This window comes from Anomaloglossus baeobatrachus, chromosome 8 (genome assembly GCF_048569485.1).
Source record: "Anomaloglossus baeobatrachus isolate aAnoBae1 chromosome 8, aAnoBae1.hap1, whole genome shotgun sequence".
Taxonomy (NCBI): Eukaryota; Metazoa; Chordata; class Amphibia; order Anura; family Aromobatidae; genus Anomaloglossus; species Anomaloglossus baeobatrachus.
Window position 1 is genome coordinate 254,380,201 of NC_134360.1, and position 23,308 is coordinate 254,403,508.

Genomic DNA, 23,308 nt, shown 5'->3' on the forward strand with positions numbered 1-23,308 from the left:
TAACGTCACCGGTTTTGTGACGCAATAGCGATGTTGTTTGCGATGTTGCACTGTGTGAAACCTATCAGCGACCCGGCCCCTGCTGTGAAGTTGTAATCGTTACAAATCGTTCAGGACCATTCCTAGGTCCTTTGTTTCCCGCTGTGCAGCATGAAGTTTCAGTGTGTGAAGCCTTTTCAGCGACTTTGTTAGCAACTTCCCTTTCAAAAGGCTGCTTATCAACGTCCCCAACAACCAGCGAGGTCGCTCTGCAGGTCCGGATCGCTGTTGAGTTGTTGGCCAGGTCTGCCTGTTTGAACGCTCACCAGAGACTTAGCAGAGACTTAGGGAGGTCGCTATTGCGTCACCAAACCGGTGACGTTACAGCGATGTCCTTTGCGATGTTGCAGTGTGTAAACCCAGCTTTAGATCAATGTTTCATCCAAATGCAAATGAAGTGCTAAGTGCTCTGAGTGTGACAAAGCACTTCCCCAGCCTCTGCCTCCCCAGGTTGTTTACCAGCCTATATACATCATCAGGCATCATAAATATTCTATACATCATCAGGCATCATAAATATTCTATACATCATCAGGCATCAAGCAAGGAAATCAGACAGATAGCTATCAATCAAGATAAAGAGTCTGCTACTGGGCGGGGAGGCAGAGGCCCGGGAACTGCTATGTCAAGCCCAGAGCACTTAAGCGCACCAATCATCAGGACATTCCTATATAACCTAAAGCCAGTGCTATACTGGCACTATCAGGCTGAGTCTATACATACAGTGCTATACTGGCGCTATCAGGCTGATTCCATACATACAGTGGTATACTGGCACTATCAGGCTGATTCTATACATACAGTGCTATACTGGCGCTATCAGGCTGATTCTATACATACAGTGCTATACTGGCACTATCAGGCTTATTCTATACATACAGTGCTATACTGGCACTATCAGGCTGATTCTATACATACAGGGCTATGCTGGCGCTATCAGGCTGATTCTATACATACAGTGCTATACTGGCACTATCAGGCTTATTCTATACATACAGTGTTATACTGGCACTATCAGGCTGATTCTATACATACAGTGCTATACTGGCACTATCAGGCTGATTCTATACATACAGTGCTATACTGGCACTATCAGGCTGATTCTATACATACAGTGCTATACTGGCACTATCAGGCTGATTCTATACATACAGTGCTATACTGGCACTATCAGGCTGATTCTATACATACAGTGCTATACTGGCACTATCAGGCTGATTCTATACATACAGTGCTATACTGGCACTATCAGGCTGATTCTATACATACAGTGCTATACTGGCACTATCAGGCTGATTCTATACATACAGTGCTATACTGGCACTATCAGGCTGATTCTATACATACAGTGCTATACTGGCACTATCAGGCTGATTCTATACATACAGTGCTATACTGGCACTAATCAGGCTGATTCTATACATACAGTGCTATACTGGCACTATCAGGCTGATTCTATACATACAGTGCTATACTGGCACTATCAGGCTGATTCTATACATACAGTGCTATACTGGCACTATCAGGCTGAGTCTATACATACAGTGCTATACTGGTGCTATCATGCTGATTCTATACATACAGTGCTATACTGGCACTATCAGGCTGAGGCTATACATACAGTGCTATACTGGCACTATCAGGCTGATCCTATACATACAGTGCTATACTGGCGCTATCAGGCTGATTCTATACATACAGTGCTATACTGGCGCTATCAGGCTGATTCTATACATACAGTGCTATACTGGCGCTATCAGGCTGATTCTATACATACAGTGCTATACTGGCACTATCAGGCTGAGTATATACATACAGTGCTATACTGGTGCTATCATGCTGATTCTATACATACAGTGCTATACTGGCACTATCAGGCTGATTCTATACATACAGTGCTATACTGGCGCTATCAGGCTGATTCTATACATACAGTGCTATACTGGCACTATCAGGCTGATTCTATACATACAGTGCTATACTGGCACTATCAGGCTGATTCTATACATACAATGCTATACTGGCACTATCAGGCTGATTCTATACATACAGTGCTATACTGGCACTATCAGGCTGATTCTATACATACAGTGCTATACTGGCACTATCAGGCTGATTCTATACATACAGTGCTATACTGGCACTATCAGGCTGATTCTATACATACAGTGCTATACTGGCACTATCAGGCTGATTCTATACATACAGTGCTATACTGGCACTATCAGGCTGATTCTATACATACAGTGCTATACTGGCACTATCAGGCTGATTCTATACATACAGTGCTATACTGGCACTATCAGGCTGATTCTATACATACAGTGCTATACTGGCACTATCAGGCTGATTCTATACATACAGTGCTATACTGGCACTATCAGGCTGATTCTATACATACAGTGCTATACTGGCACTATCAGGCTGATTCTATACATACAGTGCTATACTGGCACTATCAGGCTGAGTCTATACATACACTGCTATACTGGCGCTATCAGCCTGATTCTATACACACAGTGCTATACTGGCTCTATCAGGCTGATTCTATACATACAGTGCTATACTGGCACTATCAGGCTGATTCTATACATACAGTGCTATACTGGCGCTATCAGGCTGATTCTATACATACAGTGCTATACTGGCACTATCAGGCTGATTCTATACATACAGTGCTATACTGGCACTATCAGGCTGATTCTATACATACAGTGCTATACTGGCACTATCAGGCTTATTCTATACATACAGTGCTATACTGGCACTATCAGGCTGATTCTATACATACAGTGCTATACTGGCACTATCAGGCTTATTCTATACATACAGTGCTATACTGGCACTATCAGGCTGATTCTGTACATACAGTGCTATACTGGCACTATCAGGCTGATTCTATACATACAGTGCTATACTGGCGCTATCAGGCTGATTCTATACATACAGTGCTATACTGGCACTATCAGGCTGATTCTATACATACAGTGCTATACTGGCACTATCAGGCTGATTCTATACATACAGTGCTATACTGGCACTATCAGGCTGATTCTATACATACAGTGCTATACTGGCACTATCAGGCTGATTCTATACATACAGTGCTATACTGGCACTATCAGGCTGATTCTATACATACAGTGCTATACTGGCACTATCAGGCTGAGTCTATACATACAGTGCTATACTGGCGCTATCATGCTGATTCTATACATACAGTGCTATACTGGCACTATCAGGCTGAGTCTATACATACAGTGCTATACTGGCACTATCAGGCTGATCCTATACATACAGTGCTATACTGGTACGATCAGGCTGATTCTATACATACAGTGCTATACTGGCACTATCAGGCTGATTCTATACATACAGTGCTATACTGGCACTATCAGGCTGATTCTATACATACAGTGCTATACTGGCACTATCAGGCTGATTCTATACATACAGTGCTATACTGGCACTATCAGGCTGATTCTATACATACAGTGCTATACTGGCACTATCAGGCTGATTCTATACATACAGTGCTATACTGGCACTATCAGGCTGATTCTATACATACAGTGCTATACTGGCACTATCAGGCTGATTCTATACATACAGTGCTATACTGGCACTATCAGGCTGATTCTATACATACAGTGCTATACTGGCACTATCAGGCTGAGTCTATACATACACTGCTATACTGGCGCTATAAGGCTGATTCTATACATACAGTGCTATACTGGCACTATCAGGCTGATTCTATACATACAGTGCTATACTGGCACTATCAGGCTTATTCTATACATACAGTGCTATACTGGCACTATCAGGCTGATTCTATACATACAGTGCTATACTGGCACTATCAGGCTTATTCTATACATACAGTGCTATACTGGCACTATCAGGCTGATTCTGTACATACAGTGCTATACTGGCACTATCAGGCTGATTCTATACATACAGTGCTATACTGGCGCTATCAGGCTGATTCTATACATACAGTGCTATACTGGCACTATCAGGCTGAGTCTATACATACAGTGCTATACTGGCACTATCAGGCTGATTCTATACATACAGTGCTATACTGGCACTATCAGGCTGATTCTATACATACAGTGCTATACTGGCACTATCAGGCTGATTCTATACATACAGTGCTATACTGGCACTATCAGGCTGATTCTATACATACAGTGCTATACTGGCGCTATCAGGCTGATTCTATACATACAGTGCTATACTGGCACTATCAGGCTGAGTCTATACATACAGTGCTATACTGGCACTATCAGGCTGATTCTGTACATACAGTGCTATACTGGCACTATCAGGCTGATTCTATACATACACTGCTATACTGGCACTATCAGGCTGATCCTATACATACAGTGCTATACTGGTACGATCAGGCTGATTCTATACATACAGTGCTATACTGGCACTATTAGGCTGATTCTATACATACAGTGCTATACTGGCACTATCAGGCTGATTCTATACATACAGTGCTATACTGGCACTATCAGGCTGATTCTATACATACAGTGCTATACTGGCACTATCAGGCTGATTCTATACATACAGTGCTATAGTGGCGCTATCAGGCTGATTCTATACATACAGTGCTATACTGGCACTATCAGGCTGATTCTATACATACAGTGCTATACTGGCACTATCAGGATGATTCTATACATACAGTGCTATACTGGCACTATCAGGCTGATTCTATACATACAGTGCTATACTGGTGCTATCAGGCTGATTCTATACATACAGTGCTATACTGGCGCTATCAGACTGATTCTATACATACAGTGCTATACTGGCACTATCAGGCTGATTCTATACATACAGTGCTATACTGGCACTATCAGGCTGATTCTATACATACAGTGCTATACTGGCACTATCAGGCTCATTCTATATATACAGTGCTATACTGGCACTATCAGGCTGATTCTATACATACAGTGCTATACTGGCGCTATCAGGCTGATTCTATACATACAGTGCTATACTGGCACTATCAGGCTGATTCTGTACATACAGTGCTATACTGGCACTATCAGGCTGATTCTATACATACAGTGCTATACTGGCACTATCAGGCTGATTCTATACATACAGTGCTATACTGGCGCTATCAGGCTGATTCTATACATACAGTGCTATACTGGCGCTATCAGGCTGATTCTATACATACAGTGCTATACTGGCACTATCAGGCTTATTCTATACATACAGGGCTATATTGGCGCTATCAGGCTGAGTCTATACATACAGTGCTATACTGGCGCTATCAGGCTGATTCTATACATACAGTGCTATACTGGCGCTATCAGGCTGATTCTATACATACAGGGCTATATTGGCGCTATCAGGCTGATTCTATACATACAGGGCTATATTGGCGCTATCAGGCTGAGTCTATACATACAGTGCTATACTGGCGCTATCAGGCTGATTCTATACATACAGTGCTATACTGGCGCTATCAGGCTGATTCTATACATACAGTGCTATACTGGCACTATCAGGCTGATTCTATACATACAGTGCTATACTGGCGCTATCAGGCTGATTCTATACATACAGTGCTATACTGCCACTATCAGGCTGATTCTATACATACAGTGCTATACTGGCACTATCAGGCTGATTCTATACATACAGTGCTATACTGCCACTATCAGGCTGATTCTATACATACAGTGCTATACTGGCACTATCAGGCTGAGTCTATACATACAGTGCTATACTGGCGCTGTCAGGCTGACTCTATATATACAGTGCTATACTGGCACTATCAGGCTGATTCTATACATACAGTGCTATACTGGCATTATCAGGCTGATTCTATACATACAGTGCTATACTGGCGCTATCAGGCTGAGTCTATACATACAGTGCTATACTGGCGCTATCAGGCTAATTCTATACATACCTTTAGTTGTCAGCTCGGATGTATAGGTTTTGAAAAACAAGCAAGTAAAGTTTGTAAAATCAGCAGCTTTTTGAATGACAGCAGCTGATAGTTGGGGGGGTATTCATAGTCATTCCCTCCCCCTGTTATTTAAGCGAATTTTATTATAGAATCGATTTACTTTGTGACTATAAGGACTTGTGCTGATGTCAAACCCATGTGACCAGAAGAGGCGTGGCCTCAGCCAACAGAAAAATGTTGCTTCCTTGTATCAGCTATGTTGGCTGAGGCCCCGCCTTATCTGGTCACATGGGTATGACATCAGCACAGGTCCTTCTAGCCACTTAGTAAAATGATCGTATAATAGAATTAGCATAAATAACAGGGGGAGGAGATAGCTGGGAGGTGTATTCATAGTTATCAGCTGCTGTCATTCTAAAAGCTGCTCATTTTACAAACTTTACTTGCTTGTGTTTCAAAAGCTATATAACGTACATGACAATTAAAGCTATGTACTGAATCAGCCTGATAGTGCCAGTATAGCACTGTATGTATAGAATCAGCCTGATAGTGCCAGTATAGCACTGTATGTATAGAATCAGCCTGATAGTGCCAGTATAGCACTGTATGTATAGAATCAGCCTAATAGCACTGTATGTATAGAATCAGCCTGATAGCGCCAGTATAGCACAGTATGTATAGAATCAGCCTGATAGTGCCAGTATAGCACTGTATGTATAGAATCAGCCTGATAGTGCCAGTATAGCACTGTATGTATAGAATCAGCCTGATAGTGCCAGTATAGCACTGTATGTATAGAATCAGCCTGATAGTGCCAGTATAGCACTGTATGTATAGAATCAGCCTGATAGTGCCAGTATAGCACTGTATGTATAGAATCAGCCTGATACTGCCAGTATAGCACTGTATGTATAGAATCAGCCTAATAGCACTGTATGTATAGAATCAGCCTGATAGCGCCAGTATAGCACAGTATGTATAGAATCAGCCTGATAGTGCCAGTATAGCACTGTATGTATAGAATCAGCCTGATAGTGCCAGTATAGCACTGTATGTATAGAATCAGCCTGATAGTGCCAGTATAGCACTGTATGTATAGAATCAGCCTGATAGTGCCAGTATAGCACTGTATGTATAGAATCAGCCTGATAGTGCCAGTATAGCACTGTATGTATAGAATCAGCCTGATACTGCCAGTATAGCACTGTATGTATAGAATCAGCCTGATAGCGCCAGTATAGCACAGTATGTATAGAATCAGCATGATAATGCCAGTATAGCACAGTATGTATAGAATCAGCCTGATAGCGCCAGTATAGCACTGTATGTATAGAATCAGCCTGATAGCACCAGTATAGCACTGTATGTATAGAATCAGCCTGATACTGCCAGTATAGCACTGTATGTATAGAATCAGCCTGTTACTGCCAGTATAGCACTGTATGTATAGAATCAGCCTGATAGCGCCAGTATAGCACAGTATGTATAGACTCAGCCTGATAGTTCCAGTATAGCACTGTATGTATAGAATCAGCCTGATAGCGCCAGTATAGCACAGTATGTATAGACTCAGCCTGATAGCGCCAGTATAGCACTGTATGTATAGAATCAGCCTGATAGTGCCAGTATAGCACTGTATGTATAGAATCAGCCTGATAGTGCCAGTATAGCACTGTATGTATAGAATCAGCCTGATAGTGCCAGTATAGCACTGTATGTAGAGAATCAGCCTGATAGTGCCAGTATAGCACTATATGTATAGCATCAGCCTCATAGCGCCAGTATAGCACTGTATGTATAGAATCAGCCTGATAGTGCCAGTATAGCACTGTATGTATAGAATCAGCCTGATAGTTCCAGTATAGCACTGTATGTATAGAATCAGCCTGATAGTTCCAGTATAGCACTGGCTTTAGGTTATACAGGAAAATCCTGGTGATTGGAGCGCTTTAATGAAAGATTCCTTTTAAAGGAACACTGCGAAAACACAAACACTGCATTATTCCTTGAGGAGTAGAACATAATCATGCTCAGTCTCTGGGACCCAGCAGTAGGCATAATACAGCATAATACAGTATCCATAGTGTCCAGTTAAAGGAAAACTAAAATTGAAGAGTCATTCAATGGCTGTGGACCCGGAGATTTCTACTGATCACAAAAACAGGGCTTCCAAAGTCCCCTGTAAGAATGAAGCGTTACTGAGCAAGAACAATCGCTGTTCTCCTCTGCCCCGCAGCATCTGTTCTCGTGATCAGTGAGGGGGTCCCGAGTGATCAGACCCCTCCCCAGCGATCATGGGACAGCCACTTTAAATTGCAAAATTCTGTTTATTAATGTTACAAGGTGACTAACACATGGCATAGCAGTAAAAGTAATTGGCTCTTAAAAGGGAATCTGCCCAGGGCTGTGGAGTCGGTAAGCCAAACCTTCGACTCCGACTCCGACTCCTCAAATTCTCTTGCACCGACTCCGACTCCGGCTCCGACTCCGACTCCGACTCCTACATATATTGCTTAGTTAGGTGAAAAATTTATTGTAGTACATGAATATGTGTATGTGAACATCAGACATTTAATAATTTTTATGATACGATAATCAAGATATTTGGATAGAACATAAAATATATTTATTGGAATACAACTTTAGAACACAAAAAACTGTAATAAATTGTAAATATGTAATACACTATGTAATATACAGTAGATTACATATATATCTTGTGTGTGTATATACACTGTGTGTGTGTATATATATATATATATATATATATATATATATATATATATTACATATTTACAATTTATTAGTTTTTTGTGTTCTAAAGTTGTATTCCAATAAATATTTTATGTTCTATCCAAATATCTTGATTATTGTATCATAAAAACAATTAAATGTCTGATGTTCACATTGTACTACAATAAATTTTTCACTTAAATATAAGCATTATACTAAATGTTATTATTTAGTAAAATATTCAGCACATTCTGCATTGCACTCCTGTCCCCAATTTATTATATATTTTAGGAGTCGGAGTCGGTGCATTTTATACCGACTCCGACTCCGACTCCACCAAAATGAGCTCCGACTCCGACTCCGACTCCACGACTCCGACTCCACAGCCCTGAATCTGCCACCAGGTTTTTGTCACCTAAACGGATAGCAGCATAATGTAGGGGCAGGGACCCTGATTAGAGGGATTATCAAAACTGCAGCAAGCAGCTAAATAAGTGATACATTGCTGAAATCAGGATCTCTTCCCCTACATCATACTGCTCTCAGATTACGGAGCAAAATCCTGGTGACCGAGTCCATTTAAGGGATATGAACACTTTGGTGGGTATTTTTTGTAATACCTTTAATTGAGCTAAAATATTTTTTCCCAGTTGGATTTCATTAAACAGGGCTCGTCACTACTTGCCATGAGTACACAGCATTTTTACCTGGTGTAAATGCCGCTATTCTCCTAAATCTGACGTTCTTTTTCCTGTGCCTCTCCATTCCTGAGATTGGACCCTTCCTCTATATACAGAGTGATTCACCCGGAAAAACAGCTGGAAGGTCTAAAAGAGAGCTTTACTGCACTGAAATGTGGACTGGACATACTTTGGTTCATGAGAAGTGAGTGCAATGAACCTCAGTGACACAAGACATCCTCGCACCGGGTGGTCTCGCTGATTGTCGCCGCGCCGGTCGTCTCCACTTTCTGCGTGTCGATTGTGTATGTTTGGGGCTTGCATTTCCCTCCTGCCTAATTCCTTCTTTATTTGTAAACAATGTACAGATATAGTTTGAAGGAGCGGGTTTTCATTGTGAAAACTTATTGGAAAACTGAATCCTTAAAGGGAATCAGTCACTAGGTTTTTGCCACCTAATTTGAGAACAGCATATTGTAGGGGCAGAGACCCTGATTCCAGTGAGGTGTCACATACTGGGCTGCCTTGTGTAGTTTTGATGAAATCACTGTTTAAATCAGCAGTAGATTATCATAGCAGGACTACTTGGTGTGCTGCAGGTAGTCCAGCATATTCATGAGCTCTGTATAACTTCTAGATCTGCAGCAGAAAAAAACAATCATTTAATTAAAATGACAGCAATCAGATCAGTAAGTGACACATCACTGGAATCAGGGTCTCTGTCTTTACATTATGCTGCTCTTAGATGCGGAGAGCAAAAACCTTGTGACAGATTCCCTTTAAAGGGAACCTGTCAGCAGAAATTTTGCCCTTAACCTAAAAGTTTCCCCTTCTGCAGCTCCTGGGCTGCATTCTAGCAAGGTTCCTATAGTTATTCTGCCCCCTTTTAGATCAAAATAAATAGTTTATAAAGTGGTACCTTTCAGTTTGAAAATCTTGCTAATGGTACACGGGGGCGGGCTGTCTGTTGTCCGTTACTGTCCCTCCTGCCTCTTTAGGCCGTCCCCCAATGCTCATTTACATACCTCAGGACGCCGCCCAGTGCGTCCGATGTCTCGCGCATGCGCCGTGCCATTGTAGCGGGACTGTGCACAGTGGGACCGCTGGTCACGTTGCGCAGGCACGAGATTATGAGCGCGGCGCTGTGATTTTCATCAGCAAGCTCCCGCCCATAATCTCGTGCCCGCACTTTCCTCTCTGCCTCCACCGTTCTGCGCATGCCCTGGCCAGATGACCCAACGTCACCTCTTTCCCATCTAGCCCTGGAGCAGGAAATAGAGTAAGATAGATCATCTCTTTTGGAGGTTACAGCAATTTTTTCAGGGTAAAGTAGTGAGTGAATCATTCTGTATAATATACACACACACACACACACACACACACAAATCTAGCCTATTTAAACAACTGGGTGTGGCCCTAAAGACCCACAGAAGAGTTGGAGACCTTGCCTACCTGACGAAGACGACTACATTTACATAAGGAAAGCCTGGATCAGATCTCAGGAACAGAGAGTGGAGAGGCGCAGCAACAAAGAAAACCAATGTCAGAGTCAGGAGAACAACGGCTTTTACACCAAGTAAATTAACTGAATTATCTCAAGTGACAACACTTTGCACAGTTTTTCTCTTACAGGCTCGCCTAGACATTGTGTGTCTGCAGAATGAGTATTCTCAGGTGTCTCCTGAGCAGCTCAGAGCTCCGCAGTCTCCTCACTTCATGTGGACTCTCCTTAAGTCACAGCCCAGGTGAATACAACTGTAGTATTATAATGCTCAGCATAAGTTCTGCTATAAAACATTTCACCATCAGTGATTTGTTCCGAGTCTATACAGTTACCCCTATATTTATATATACTGTTATCCCCTGTATTTATCTATACTGTTATCCCTGTATTTACACACAAAATAACAGGGTAATTGAAAAAGCATATAACTTGAACTTAAGAGACTTGCTGTGAAAGCTGTAGGCTGGTGATTTATAACTGCATCTCTTCAGAAGATGAGAAGGAGAGGAGGGAAGGGAGCAGATAACTGCTGCATATAAATCAATGGTCTGGAATGCAACTACTGTGCACAGGATGTAGATGACGAAGCTCCATGGAAACCAGCTGTACACTATGTAAGATAAAATCTATCATTGACAGAGAATGACAGGAAATAGAAAAAGCAAGTCAACTGCAAACTTGCTTATTTTCAGTTTGTCTAATAAAAATAATATAAGAACTTGAGAACACTGAGAATCCAGTGGTGAGCTTGTTCTGTCAAGAGTTTTGTAACTTTTCTGTCTTTTTCTGAACCACGTCATAGCTCAGTTTAACTTTGATGTGGTCTACAGTCATAAATCAGATTGAGAATCCATAAAAAAGAGATAAAACGGTTCCAAACTATCAAACAAACCGACTGCCGGATTCTCAGTTAACTCATTCTGCAGCCAGCAATAAAGCGTGCAAATCACAGGCTATAGAAGGCAAAAGGCAAAACATTTTTAATGAAACCTGAACCCAAAAGTGATTTTTAGCCCAAAAACATGCATTTAAACAACAAATGTGTCCTATTCTTCTAATGTGTTCCCTTCCATTGTGTGTAGATAATAGACGTATCCTTCAGTTGCTGTAACACAGGCTTTGGGGTAACAAGCAGAAATTAAACAAAAGTTTGTAGTAAAAACTCTAACCTTGCGCAGGCAGAACAGGACAGACGAGAGTTAGGAATATTAGAGCAGAAAGCAGATGGAAATAAAACAGTCCAGCAAGCTAGAATGGAACAAAAGAAAGCAGACGGGGACAGAAGATTAGTGCCGCAGAAAGGCGCCAGTCTCATACAAGTCTATGCATCAGCTAAAGGGGTACAGATAGGCAATATGTATACAAGAAATCCCAAATATTCAATACAACCCAGACCTGCACTATCCAATATACCAGGTACGGGCTCTTATCCCAGCCCCGGGGACGGCGACCGGCAGCACTACAGCATTCCCGAGATCCACAGAAAAAAGAATGGGTGAAAATAACCTAAACATTCAGGTCATACCCACAGGTGTGATAGATGCGGGTCCACCAGGGCCAGTGCCACGCTGGAGAACAGGACACTTCTGTAAATCACACAGGAGCAAATGGAAAGGAGCTACGCGCACATGGGCTGCTCTCAATCCATCCTCTGCATGGTTGTGGCGGCCAAACACCACCATTAAGGGAATCTGTCTGCAGGTTTTGCTATGTAATGTGAGAGCAGCTTGATGTAGGGACTGATACCTTATTGAAGCGAACATTACTTACTAGGCTGGTCGCTGTAGGTTATATCAAATCAGTGTATTAATAGCATGATATTATTACTACTGGACTAGCTCTCTCGTGCCTGCTAGTCCTGCTGCTGTGAGACTCCGACCCCACCACTGATTAGCAGCTTTCTCAATGTAGTGTACACAGACAGCTGTCAATCAATGGTGTGAGTGGGGTTATACCCAGAACAGCTTTCTGAGCTCTGCTACATCTGCAAATGATTTTATCAAAGCTGCTGCACCCAGTAAGCTAAGTGATATATCGCTGGAATCTGGGTCTGTGCCCCTCCATCTTGATGCTCTCAGATGGGATAGCAAAGAGAATCTTTTAACAGATTTTTTAAAAATCCGGGGGATCAAGAGGTCCATATTCCTCATATAGGTGTGGGTTACCGAGGAGGGACCAGAGACTATTCTGTGGATATGCAATAAAATTTCTGTGGGGGGAGGGGGTGGAGAGGGCAGGGGGGGGGGGTGGAGAGGGCAGGGGGGAGGGGTGGAGAGGGCAGGGGGTGGAGAGGGCAGGGGGGGGGTGGAGAGGGCAGGGGGGGGGGTGGAGAGGGCAGGGGGGGGTGGTGGAGAGGGCAGGGGGGGGGGGGTGGAGAGGGCAGGGGTGGGGGGTGGAGAGGGCAGGGGGTAGGGGGGTGGGGGGGGGGCTGAATGTCTTACACCTGCAATCAGTTTCCCAGCATGGACTAATAATCAAGAATGCAAGGAAATAAGTCTGCTATATTGGACTGATGACCCATCAGGGCGACGTCTGCTGCCCGAGCCCATGAAACAGTTATATAGGCTCGGTATTGCGTCTATTTCTAGAAGTTTATTCTTTTTCCTTTTTAAATTAAACTGGCTCAAAACGAGGACATTTTCATTAGGAATTTTACTATTTTAAGACCTTTAAAGGGAACCTGTTAGGTGCAGAATGCACCCATTACTACGAGCAGTTCTGGGTGTATATTGCTAATCCCTGCCTAACCGTCCCTATATACACCAGCATAAATAAAGAGATCTATAGAAAAAGGATTTCTAAAGATCCTTTATGATATGCTAATGAGCACAGGGACTAGTCACAAGGGCGATACTTCCCTTGGTTAGTCGGCCCACATAGCATGTTAGCACGTCCCCGTTGGGTTTGCTAAAATACTAATAAATGCACAGCGACTCCACCCATATCTCAGTCTTAATGGCAGTCGGTGGAAGATGGATGCGCACTGGGCATGATCCGGAGTCCCTAGCACTTCCGGTCATGTGCACTATACCTCACTGAAGCCGGGACGCGTACACCCAGCATTAGTTTAGTGCGTATGATCTGAAGTCCCGGGGACTCCGGATTATGCTCAGTTCGCATCCATCCTCCGCTGGCCGCCATCAAGAGTGAAGTATGTGCGACGTTGCTGTGCATTCATTAAAATGTTAGTATGCCCACAGAGGGGTGCTACCTTGCTATGTGGGCCGACTAGCCAAGGGAAGTAACGCCCTTGCAACTAGTCCCTTACCTCATTAGCATATAAGATCTTTAGAAATACTTTTCCTATAGATCTCTTTATCTGTGCTAGTGTATACAGGGACGGTTAGGCAGGATTAGCAATATACACCCAGAACTGCTCGTGGTTCTGGTAGTATATTACACCTGAGAGGTACCCTTTAATTTTGTCTTGTTCCGGTATTTAAACATTTGCCTACTTTTTGAGATATGGGGGCCTAATTTTTAAAATGTCTTTTTTCCTTGTTCTTTTCATTGTGAGAACACTAAAAACTGATTTGAGCTGGAAGTGGCTTCCTTATTTTTTATTCCCAGTTTTTTTGTTTCCTTTACACTTTGAGCTCCTAATAAGCTCATAAACAATGCTTTTTTGAGGGGGGCATCATATTAAAATTTCAATACATTTAACTGTAGAGTTCCCTCGTTTGTGGCATATTAGTCCATTGTTATATGACAAGTTCAGCCTCCAGCCGACACCGCTGCTCCCCTCCCAATCACAGGATCCCTGAGCTGGAAGGAAGAAGTACCATCAGCGCTTCCTAAACTGTACTCCAAGGTGGATATACAGTGATCATAAAGGCAGAGGTGGTAAAAAAAACCAGCTCTGTCTTCTCTACAATCTCTGACAGCTGCAGACCCTGCAATGCTGCTCTAAACCGTCATTACAGAGTCATGCAGAGACGGGGGGGGGGGTCGACGTTTTAAGTAATTAGGGGGTCTATATTTAATGTCTAATTTTGCAGATGTGCTTATCCGAATATAAAGGTATCTAGTTTATTTAGTTTATCAGAAGAGTTCATGACATCAGAGAATTAGAGCAACACAAACAAGTTCCTGATATCACCTATAGTGCGGTGAGTTTGTGTTATGGCACGCAGCCCTGCACTTACACAGACGGGTGCTGAGACGTAGGAACATGGCACATCCCACATCGGAAAACCAGGACTCTATTACAATTCAAGGTATGAAAAAATAAACAATGAAACTTGCAACTTTTCCTCCTCTCCGCATCACACAATGCACAAAGTATTTTATATATACCGGGCAAACTGAATAAGTTTCCCATATATATCAATGCAGACAGGGCAACAGGCAAATTCATTGAAGGGATGACAGATGCGTGCCAGGAATCTTAAAGGGGCTTCTCACTAAATTCTTTGTTTACTTTATCACAGACAATGTACAAAAAGTATGATAGCTAGGGGTGCAAGACTGGGACCCCCACTGCAATTCCCAAGCTGACCACAGCATCATACTGTCTCTATGGGAATTAAAGGGAATCTGTCACCAGCTTTTTGCCACCTTATCTGAGAGCAGCATATTGCAGAGGCAGAGAACCTGATTCCAGCAGTGTGTCACTTACTGGGCTGCTTAGTGTACTTTTGATACAATCACTGTTTAATCAGCAGTAGATTATCATTACAGGACTACTTGGCAGGCTGCAGGTAGTCCAGTATATTCATGAGTTCTTTATAACTGCTAGATGTGCAACTGAGAAACATTGATTTTATCAAAATGACAGCAAATAGTTCAGTAAGTGACATCACTGGAATCAGGGTCTCTGTCGCTACATTATGCTGCTCTCAGATGGGGGAGCAAAAACCTGGTGATAGATTTCCTTTAAGATAACCCAATATCAGGGGATTTGGGGACACCTGTTCTCATGATAGGTGGAGATGGCAGCAGATGGACACCCAGCAATCATTCATGTATCGCTTAACCTGTCAAGTGGGGATAAATGTATTTCAAAGAAATATGTCAGAAGAAAATGACTGTCTAAACCAACCACAGGCGCTCAGTGTGCCTTTCGCCTTGCCAGGCAGTTCAGTGCAGCTACTTGTTTCCCATTAATCTTCATTAAAGAGGTCAGAGGTAAATAGATAACAAGTAGTAAGGTGCACTGAACTGCTCAGCCACACAAACGGTGCATCAAGCGCTTGTGCTAGGTTTGAACAGTCGTTCTCGGCTGACATATTGCATTTAAATGGGAACACTGCTTGAAAGGGAATCTGTCAGCACAGAATGACTGTTCAAACCAATCACAGGCTCTTGGTGTGGCCGAGCAGTTCAATGCTGCCTCCAACATAATTGTTTTCCATCTTTTTTCACCCCTTTCTGGCTCTATAAAAGCAGAGTGGTCAATCAAAATAGAGGGAGTATGGGGGGGATAAAGAGGAAGAAGGGAATTTTGTTACTTACCGTAAATTCCTTTTCTTCTAGCTCTTATTGGGAGACCCAGACGATTGGGTGTATAGCACTGCCTCCGGAGGCCACACAAAGCATTACACTAAAAAGTGTAAGGCCCCTCCCCTTCTGGCTATACACCCCCAGTGGGATCACTGGCTCACCAGTTTTAGTGCAAAAGCAAGAAGGAGGAAAGCCAAGAACTGGTTTAAACAAATTCACTCCGAAGTAACATCGGAGAACTGAAAACCATTCAACATGAACAACATGTGTACCCGAAAAACAACCAAAAATCCCGAAGGACAACAGGGCGGGTGCTGGGTCTCCCAATAGGAGCTAGAAGAAAAGGAATTTACGGTAAGTAACAAAATTCCCTTCTTCTTCGGCGCTCCATTGGGAGACCCAGACGATTGGGACGTCCAAAAGCTGTCCCTGGGTGGGTAAAGAAATACCTCATGTTAGAGCTGCAAAGACAGCCCTCCCCTACGGGGAGGCAACTGCCGCCTGCAGGACTCTTCTACCTAGGCTGGCGTCCGCCGAAGCATAGGTATGCACCTGATAATGTTTGGTGAAAGTGTGCAGACTCGACCAGGTAGCTGCCTGGCAGACCTGATGAGCCGTAGCCTGGTGTCGTAATGCCCAGGACGCACCCACGGCTCTGGTAGAATGGGCCTTCAGCCCTGATGGAACCGGAAGCCCAGCAGAACGGTAGGCTTCAAGAATTGGTTCTTTGATCCATCGAGCCAGGGTGGCTTTGGAAGCCTGCGACCCTTTGCGCTTACCAGCGACAAGGACAAAGAGTGCCTCCGAGCGGCGCAGGGGCGCCGTGCGGGAAATGTAGATTCTGAGTGCTCTCACCAGATCCAACAAATGTAAATCCTTTTCATACCGATGAACTGCATGCGGATAAAAGGAAGACAAGGAGATATCCTGATTAAGATGAAAAGAGGATACCACCTTAGGGAGAAACTCCTGAATGGGACGCAGCACTACCTTGTCCTGGTGGAACACCAGGAAAGGAGCTTTGGATGACAGCGCTGCTAGTTCAGACACTCTCCGAAGAGACGTGACCGCTACCAGAAAGGCCACTTTCTGTGAGAGTCGAGAAAGTGACACATCCCTCAGAGGCTCGAAGGGCGGCTTCTGGAGAGTAACAAGGACCTTGTTTAGATCCCACGGATCTAACGGCCACCTGTACGGAGGGACGATATGACAAACCCCCTGCAGGAACATGCGCACCTGAGAAAGTCGTGCTAGACGCTTCTGAAAAAACACGGATAGTGCCGAGACTTGCCCTTTAAGGGAGCCGAGCGACAAGCCCTTTTCCAACCCAGATTGTAGGAAGGAAAGAAAGACAGGTAACGCGAATGGCCAGGGAGATACTCCTTGTGCAGAGCACCAGGATAAGAAAATCTTCCACGTTCTGTGGTAGATCTTAGCAGAAGTGGACTTCCTAGCCTGTCTCATGGTGGCAACGACCCCTTGGGATAATCCTGAAGACGCTAGGATCCAGGACTCAATGGCCACACAGTCAGGTTCAGGGCCGCAGAATTCCGATGGAAAAACGGCCCTTGGGACAGTAAGTCTGGACGGTCTGGTAGTGCCCACGGTTGGCCGACCGTGAGATGCCACAGATCCGGGTACCACGACCTCCTCGGCCAGTCTGGGGCGACTAGTATGACGCGGCCGCAATCGGATCTGATCTTGCGTAACACTCTGGGCAAGAGTGCCAGAGGTGGAAACACATAAGGGAGCCGGAACTGCGACCAATCTTGCACTAAGGCGTCTGCCGCCAGAGCTCTTTGATCGCGAGACCGCGCTATGAAGGTCGGGACCTTGTTGTTGTGCCGAGACGCCATTAGGTCGACGTCCGGCACCCCCCAGCGGCGGCAGATTTCCTGAAACACGTCCGGGTGAAGGGACCATTACCCTGCGTCCATGCCCTGGCGACTGAGGAAGTCTGCTTCCCAGTTTTCTACGCCCGGGATGTGAACTGCGGATATGGTGGAAGCTCTTTCCTCTACCCACATGAGAATTCGCCTGACTTCCTGGAAGGCTTGCCGACTGCGTGTCCCTCCTTGGTGGTTGATGTATGCCACCGCTGTGGAGTTGTCCGACTGAATTCGGATCTGCTTTCCTTCCAGCCACTGCTGGAAGGCTAATAGGGCAAGATACACTGCCCTGATTTCCAGAACATTGATCTGAAGGGTGGACTCCTGCTGAGTCCACGTCCCTTGAGCCCTGTGGTGGAGAAAAACTGCTCCCCACCCTGACAGACTCGCGTCTGTCGTGACCACTGCCCAGGATGGGGGCAGGAATGATCTTCCCTGCGTTAATGAGGTGGGAAGGAGCCACTATAGCAGAGAATCCTTGGCCGTCTGAGAAAGGGAGACTTTCCTGTCTAGGGAAGTTGTCTTCCCGTCCCACTGGCGGAGAATGTCCCATTGAAGTGGACGCAGATGAAACTGCGCGAACGGGACTGCCTCCATTGCTGCCACCATCTTCCCTAGGAAGTGCATGAGGCGCCTTAAGGGGTGCGACTGACCCTGAAGGAGAGACTGCACCCCTGTCCGTAGAGACCGCTGCTTGTCCAGCGGAAGCTTCACTATCGCTGAGAGAGTATGAAACTCCATGCCAAGATACGTTAGTGATTGAGTCGGTGCCAGGTTTGACTTTGAAAAGTTGATGATCCACCCGAAAGTCTGGAGAGTCTCCAGCGCAACATTCAGGCTGTGTTGGCATGCCTCTTGAGAGGGTGCTTTGGCAAGTAGATCGTCTAAGTAAGGGATCACCGAATGACCCTGAGAATGCAAGACTGCTACCACTGCCGCCATGACCTTGGTGAAAACCCGTGGGGCTGTCGCCAGACCAAATGGCAGAGCTACGAACTGGAGATGGTCGTCTCCTATCACGAAACGTAGGAAACGTTGGTGCTCTGTAGCAATCGGCACGTGGAGATAAGCATCTTTGATGTCTATTGATGCAAGGAAATCTCCTTGAGACATTGAGGCAATGACGGAGCGGAGGGATTCTATCCGGAACCGCCTGGCGTTCACATGCTTGTTGAGCAGCTTTAGGTCCAGAACAGGACGGAACGAGCCGTCCTTTTTTGGAACCACGAAGAGATTGGAGTAAAAACCTTGCCCTTGTTCCTGCAGAGGAACAGGGATCACCACTCCTTCTGCTTTTAGTGAGCCCACCGCCTGCAGAAGGGCATCTGCTCGGTCGGGATGTGGGGAGGTTCTGAAGAACCGAGGCGGAGGATGAGAACTGAATTCTATCCTGTACCCGTGAGACAAAATGTCTGCTACCCACCGGTCTTTGACCTGTGGCAGCCAAATGTCGCAAAAGCGGGAGAGCCTGCCACCGACCGAGGATGCGGAGGGCTGAGGCCGAAAGTCATGAGGCAGCCGCCTTGGAAGCGGTTCCTCCGGTTGCTTTCTTGGGGCGTGACTGAGCCCGCCAGGAATCTGAGCTCCTTTGCTCCTTCTGAGTCCCTTTGGACGAGGAGAAATGGGTCTTGCTGAAGCCTCGAAAGGACCGAAACCTCGACTGCCACTTCCTCTGTTGAGGTTTGCTTGATCTGGGCTGGGGTAAGGAGGAGTCCTTACCCTTGGATTGCTTAATGATTTCAGCCAATTGTTCACCAAACAGTCTATCTACAGATAGCGGCAAGCTGGTTAAACATTTTTTGGAAGCAGAATCCGCTTTCCATTCCTTTAACCACAAGGCTCTGCGCAAGACAACAGAGTTGGCAGACGCCATTGAGGTACGGCTTGTAGAGTCCAGGACAGCGTTGATAGCGTAAGTCGCAAACGCAGACATTTGCGAGGTTAGGGACGCTACTCGCGGCACTGCTGGACATATGATAGAGTCCACCTGTGCCAGGCCAGCTGAAATAGCTTGGAGTGCCCACACGGCCGCGAATGCTGGAGCAAACGACGCGCCAATAGCTTCATAGACAGACTTTAACCAAAGGTCCATCTGTCTGTCATTGGCATCTTTAAGTGAAGCCCCATCTTCCACTGCAACTATGGATCTAGCTGCAAGCCTGGAGATTGGGGGATCCACCTTTGGACACTGGGTCCAGCGTTTGACCACGTCAGGGGGAAAGGGATAACGTGTATCCTTAAGACGTTTGGAGAAACGCTTATCTGGGTAGGCATGGTGTTTCTGGACTGATTCTCTGAAGTCAGCGTGGTCCAGAAAAGTACTCAGTTTAGGCTTGGGATACCTGAAATGGAACTTCTCCTGCTGTGCAGCTGCCTCCTCTGCAGAAGGGGCTGGGGGAGAAATATCCAACAGTCTATTGATGGCCGCTATAAGGTCATTTACCATGGCGTCACCATCAGGAGTATCCAGATTGAGAGCGGTTTCAGGATTAGACTCCTGATCACCCTCCTCTGTCTCATCATGTAGAGACTCTTCTCGCTGAGACCCTGATCCGCGTGATGACGTGGGGGGTCTCTCCCAGCGAGCACGCTTAGGCTGCCTGGGACTGTCATCTGAATCAGAGCCGTCAGGCTGAGATGCCTGGGACCCCCTTGAAGCACTGATTAACTCCAACTGAGGGGGACCGGGGAACATTGCCGCAGCAGTGTCCATGGACTGAGTAACTGGCCTGGCCTGCAAGGTCTCTAGGATTTTTGTCATAGTGACAGACATCCTGTCAGCAAAAACAGCAAACTCTGTCCCCGTCACCGGGACAGGGTTCACCGGCGACTCTGCCTGGGCCACTACCACCATAGGCTCCGGCTGACGAAGTGGCACAGGGACCGAACATTGCACACAATGGGGGTCATTGTAACCTGCCGGTAGATTAGCCCCACAAGCGGCACAAGCAGCGTTCACAGCCTGTGTCTTGGCACCCTTGCGTTTTGCAGATGACATGTTGTCGTCTCTTCAGAGCAATAGGGGTATACAGCCAAGAAGCGACTTTACAGTGCAATATATACAGATATATCTGGTACAGGAAAAAGTACACCAAATAACACTGTGGCACTAGTGGGGCCAGCACGAATGTGCTGCTTACCGCCCGCTTAACGCGGGTGTGTGGTCGCCAGAAATCCCTTGTCTGGGTCTCCCAGAGCCTGTGCCCGTTCCCCAGCCAGACTGCATGCAGGAATGGCTGCCGGCGTCTCTGTGGAGGGGGGGCGGGACCTGGGTGTGCTCAGACAAAAAGCGAGAAACCTGCGTCCCACTGTGCCCAGTGAGAGGGCTGGAGCATGTAAATAAGGCTCCAGCCCTCGGCGCTGACGATTGCACAACGCCTGTCCCCTTCCCTGATTGACAGGGAGGGGGCGGGAACGAAGCGGAGCTAGGCCGCAAAAGCCGGGGACTAGATTTATAAGCGCCGCCGTCGTAAAAGCACGGTCGGCGCTAAGTCCCCGGCGCACTACAAGTCCCAGCCGCGCCGCCGCTCCCAGAGCGGCCGGCGCGGTAGTTCCCAACACATAAAGTCACTCAGCCAAGCTGCAGTGACTCAAACCCCAGCGCGCAGCGCTACTGTCCCCGGCGCACTAGCACACCCAGCAAGTCTGGAGTGTGCGCGGCCAGTCCATAGGGGGACACAGAGTACCTGAATGTTGCAGGGCCTTGTCCCTGAACGGTACCCCGGCTCCTTATCCAGCAGGTTCAATGGGTCTGTGGACGGAGCCCGGCCTCAGGGCTTGGAGGCCGGTAAGATCCCACTTCCTCAGAGCCCCTCAGGGGGATGGGGAAGGAAAACAGCATGTGGGCTCCCGCCTCCGTACCCGCAATGGGTACCTCAACCTTACAAACCGCAAGTGGGGTGAGAAGGGAGCATGCTGGGGGCCCTAGTATGGGCCCTCTTTTCTTCCATCCGACATAGTCAGCAGCTGCTGCTGACTAAACAGTGGAGCTATGCGTGGATGTCTGACCTCCTTCGCACAAAGCAGAAAACTGGTGAGCCAGTGATCCCACTGGGGGTGTATAGCCAGAAGGGGAGGGGCCTTACACTTTTTAGTGTAATGCTTTGTGTGGCCTCCGGAGGCAGTGCTATACACCCAATCGTCTGGGTCTCCCAATGGAGCGCCGAAGAAATAAGTAGGCGGGAAGGTGCACGGAGCAGTTGCCACACCAGGAGTGCACGGAGCGCCTGTGCTTGGTGTTAGCAGTCATTCTGTGCTGACAGACTCCCTCCTGGGCGTTGTGATGGGGACGTGATGCAATGTGCACGCTCATTTTAGGAGCACATACCTTGGGTGTTGCTGATCTTTCAGACGGAGGCATCATCTCTGGAGTGAGGGATTGAGGAGGATCAGTGCCCTTTACAAGTTTCTGATTGATGAGATGAAGCGACAGCGCAAATTGCTCTTTAGAAAGTTTCCCCAAGTCCTTTGTGTCACACAAAGACCTGCAAAGACACCACAAAAATCAGATCTTAGAAAATACAAACAGAAAATAGAACATCTTAGAAAATACAACATTGAGTTCCCCATAATCTCTGCAGAGTCTTCTCTCCGGACACTGAATAGAATTAATTCTACAGCAGGCGCCGATGCACGGATGAAAGGGAACCTGTCGGGAGCAATGTGCCCCCGGACCGCAAGCAGTTCTGGGTGTATATTGCTAATCCCCGCCTAAAGGTCCAGTCACACTAAGCAACTTACCAGCGATCCCAACAACGATAGGGATCGCTGGTAAGTTGCTAGGAGGTTGCTGGTGAGATGTCACACTGCGACGCTCCAGCGATCCCACCAGCAACCTGACCTGGCAGGGATCGCTGGAGCGTCGCTACACGAGTTGCTGGTGAGCTCACCAGCAACCAGTGACCAGCCCCCAGCGCCGCGTGGAAGATGCTGCGCTTGGTAACTAAGGTGAATATCGGGTAACCAACCCGATATTTACCTTGGTTACCAGTGCACGGAGCTACACGTGCCGAGAACAGGGAGCAGCGCACACTGCTTAGCGCTGGCTCCCTGCTCTCCTAGTTACAGCACA

At 46.1% G+C, this 23,308-nt stretch overlaps 1 protein-coding gene across 1 annotated transcript in view; it reads right to left on the minus strand.

Annotated features, from left to right (window-relative positions):
- Window positions 1-23,308, minus strand: part of EPS15 (epidermal growth factor receptor pathway substrate 15) — a 168,236-nt gene that overhangs the window by 81,264 nt on the left and 63,664 nt on the right. Inside the window, exon 11 of the mRNA XM_075320561.1 lies at window positions 22,565-22,721. Within this exon, the coding sequence (XP_075176676.1) occupies window positions 22,565-22,721 (157 nt within the window). The remainder of the gene's footprint in view (window positions 1-22,564; window positions 22,722-23,308) is intronic.